Source organism: Sinocyclocheilus rhinocerous, unplaced genomic scaffold (genome assembly GCF_001515625.1).
Source record: "Sinocyclocheilus rhinocerous isolate Xijiao unplaced genomic scaffold, SAMN03320098_v1.1 scaffold2613, whole genome shotgun sequence".
Taxonomy (NCBI): Eukaryota; Metazoa; Chordata; class Actinopteri; order Cypriniformes; family Cyprinidae; genus Sinocyclocheilus; species Sinocyclocheilus rhinocerous.
Window position 1 is genome coordinate 157,155 of NW_015650705.1, and position 4,065 is coordinate 161,219.

The 4,065-nt window shown below is 38.7% G+C and overlaps 1 protein-coding gene across 1 annotated transcript in view; it reads right to left on the reverse strand.

Moving 5' to 3' along the window:
* Positions 1 to 2,032, reverse strand: part of LOC107712408 (disks large-associated protein 2-like) — a 10,444-nt gene extending 8,412 nt beyond the window's left edge. Inside the window, exon 1 of the mRNA XM_016517648.1 lies at positions 1,678 to 2,032. Within this exon, the coding sequence (XP_016373134.1) occupies positions 1,678 to 1,929 (252 nt within the window). The 5' untranslated portion in view covers positions 1,930 to 2,032. The remainder of the gene's footprint in view (positions 1 to 1,677) is intronic.
* Positions 2,033 to 4,065: the final 2,033 nt, after the last annotated feature.

Here is a 4,065-nt window from a genome sequence, read left to right on the forward strand (position 1 = left end):
AAATCACTCACTGCTCTTGACTGAATAACTTTTGTAACTTTAATTTTAAGAATTAATCTGTTGTTTAATTTACAGTGAATTTACTGTTTTTAATTTACAGTTTATTCCATTTCTGCAGCATTTCTGTACCTGTATTTTTTCCACCAAAGCTGTTTCTAAAACGAAATTCAGGTCCCGAGTTTAATTTATAATACTGGCTAAGCAAATTACAATATACTTAACATTCTGGCATTCAGTTATGTGATTGTGTAGCCTAACTTATGTTCTCTGCATGAAGTTTATTGGTTGAACGAACCCTGCATTTAATGAGTGAATGCCTACGATATAGGAGTTAGCCTATCACACAAACTAGAGTCCTGTTTTTCCGAATATCTGCACGATGGCAAATGTACAATAAACACAGACACAAAATTCTGTTTTGCCCCATCAATGCGTCTCCGAGCAACACAGTGTTTTGTTTCTCAGCATTACACGGACCAGTAAATAGTTCAAACAGGCTATAAGCACAGTCGTTTGCTAAGAGACCCCCCCGACATGATTGTAAAGCGCTTTGGGTGTACAACAATACACAATAAAGTGCTATATAAATGCATCATTCATTCATTCATTCAAGTTAAATTAATTAGTATTTTAAACAAATCGGTTGATTTATGGATTAAAACTCACACATTAAGACAGTCACTTGCTGCCACCTACTGGCGGTTGTAGTTTCATATTTTTTTAAAGTAGCTAATTATTTCATTTTTTCAATCATTTAATATTTCTACATTAAAATGTATTTAAAATTAGCATAACTTGTTTATAGTGATTTCATTTTATTGTTAATAGCCAACATGTTTTTTATTCAGATTGAATTTATTAAATTTAAGCATCTAACATAAAAAGACACAGATATGACAATACATTTTCATAATAATACATCTCTTTGGTTTTTTCTGCTCAGTGTTATTTCAGGGTTTTGATCTCTCAACTGAGAGATCACATCCTGTTTATTGTATTATAGTGACTATTTAATATTACATCTAAACTTTGACTAGGCTATACGTGTTGCCTATGAATTGTATACACTATCCTGAAAGCATATTTTAATTTTTGTGTATTTTGTGTATGGGGCCCAAACATAACCTCAAGCCCAGGGGCCCCCGGCCCCGTAAGTCCTGCCCTGATCGTATGTCTTGGGAGTGAAAACAGGTTGAAATTTCTAGTGGTTCACCAGAACTAGTATCAAATTTAGAGCTTTGTTTGTATTTGTTAGGTGCAGCAGTGGCAAGTTTAACAGTCGGGTGGTTTGAGTTCCGGATTTAGCTAAATAAGTCATTCCAGCCTTCATGGATTTGGTTGTTAATGATCGATAGCTTTACAGGTGTAATCTTTTCTTCATCTCCACAGCTGCATGCTGCGGTTGACTGTTGGTCCTGTGCAGGAACAAGCCCACAGAGAGAAGCAGCATCATTAATCTTTGTTGTTCAGGGTCAATCTGCAATCTCATCTCAGCCACTGAATCTGGCTATATGAGGAGTCTTTGTGTGCAATTTCTGGGTGGGTGAGTCACTGTCTAAATGTTGCCAGCTATTTTTGGATTTGAGGCGAGACACAAAGCCATTGGGTTTACAAAGAGGCAGTGACCAACTGAATCAATTTTCATGACAAAAACCTAAAACCTTGAGGGAGGTTTACCTGTATCCCGATGGAAGAACGCGGAGTCTTGAGGTATTCCTCTGCTTTGGACACCAGGATGGCCTTATCGCAGGTCTGAACGGAGCTGTAGCTCCCCGCAGAAGTGAGGCGCTTGGATGCGGTTTCCATTGCTAGGGTCACCGCCTTAGCGCTATCCAGGCTGTCGGTGGAGTTGTAGATAACCCGGCCGAGGCTATCCGGTGGCCAAAGCCCTCTCCGCGGCGGCCGACCCTCGTGGTACGCATCCTGCATCGACTCTGTGCTGCTCTGGGCTGTTACAGAAATCAGCGGCTTAGTGGTGGAACGAAGAGGAACAGGTGGAGGAGTCTTCTTGTAGCCAGGTGTATATGTCACTGCCGCTATAAAGGAACAGATGAACGATACATTAGATTTGAGAGAAAATAAAACACTTTCAGGAGTCGGTGTGCTAGGCGTTTAATTGTAAACTTCAAAACAATAGATGTAGGGATCCTCAAATCTGGCCCACGAGATCCATTTTCCTGCAGAGTTTAGCTCTAACCCTAATCAAACACACCTGAGCATGCTAATCAATGTCTTCAGGATCATTAGAAAATCACAGGTAGTTGAATTTGATCAACAAAAAAAATTAGTGTACATAGTATAGCTTTAAGAACACCACAAGCTACCAGGATAAATCTTTTGCAAATGGAATAATGTGTATAGTGAGTAAATTGGACAGTGCTTGAATGGTGGAACGAAGAGGAACAGGTGGAGGAGTCTTCTTGTAGCCAGGTGTATATGTCACTGCCGCTATAAAGGAACAGATGAACGATACATTAGATTTGAGAGAAAATAAAACACTTTCAGGAGTCGGTGTGCTAGGCGTTTAATTGTAAACTTCAAAACAATAGATGTAGGGATCCTCAAATCTGGCCCACGAGATCCATTTTCCTGCAGAGTTTAGCTCTAACCCTAATCAAACACACCTGAGCATGCTAATCAATGTCTTCAGGATCATTAGAAAATCACAGGTAGTTGAATTTGATCAACAAAAAAAATTAGTGTACATAGTATAGCTTTAAGAACACCACAAGCTACCAGGATAAATCTTTTGCAAATGGAATAATGTGTATAGTGAGTAAATTGGACAGTGCTTGAAGTGAGCTGGTACGCTGCGGTATCTGTATTATTCATGCGTCCCAGCAGCTCATATAAACTGCAGATATTCTCTTTTGTTCCTCCTTGACAATGCAGTCTCACTAGACAAAGGGGGGGGGTATTTTAGGGTATTTTCCTAAATATGTATTATTTACTTTGACCTCACTGTATAATCTCTAAGAGACAGAATCACATTTCTCTGAGACTGACATCCCTATTCTTCCTTTAGCCAATCAGAAGATTTTGAGGTGCTTTCTGCCTGTCAATCATTTTACACATTCACTGAGCAGCCCATATATGGAAAGCTGGAAGAAGAGAGTGTGAATCATTCAAGTGTAATGCCATATACAATTTCATAGCAGTTGTCAGTTTGTCTATTTTGCTACAGTCGTCAGCACTGAGATGACGTGCTGCTGCTCTCCTGCTCCGGTCAGTTCTGGCTTGTGCAACCAAACCCTGGTGCTAATCCAGCTTGATTCTTTGATGGCAATGAAGCCTTGGAAGAATCAAGCTGCCCTTAAAATAATAATAATAATAATTCTAAAGAAGGAATTACAGACCTACTGCATGGCTTTGCAGCACCTGCAGGGTGCTTGTATGTGCCAACATGACAAAATACCTCAGTGTGGTTAAATGTAACAATCTACATATGATGTGCCAATCAAAACCATGGGCTCCAAATAGCACACTATTATAAAACTACTGAATGAGTCACAGACTGAAGGGAAAAATGTGGGAGAGAGACGTGTGATTCATACAGAGGAGTAAAACACTTCCAAAAATAGAATGTATGGTTGTATAAGAGAGGAACACAATAATCCATTCATGACCTGTTGTATTGATGCTCTGTGTCATAATTCATTCTGTCATCAGCATGTCGAACACTTCATCAGCTGTGATTAAAAATGAAAACTCTCAGAGCAAGAGAATATGACTCATCTCTGCAACTACTCTCTGGAAGCGTGGAAGATTTAAAACTGAAATATGTCATTTTTCGAATGTTAAAATATTTTCTCATATCACTGCTATATGCAGAGACAACCATATACTGACACATCTTAATATCTTTTATACATTTTCACCCTGCGTTCTTTTGAATCTGAACAAAACATCTGTTGCAGGACTCATCACTGTACGTACATATGAACTCTTCTATGACCAATGGCAGATGGTTGAGGAATGTTCAGATTTTTATTTTATTTTTTCAATTCTGTTTGGAAATGAACAGCACTTCAGCTTAACAAAATAATGTTGAATAATGTTGAAATA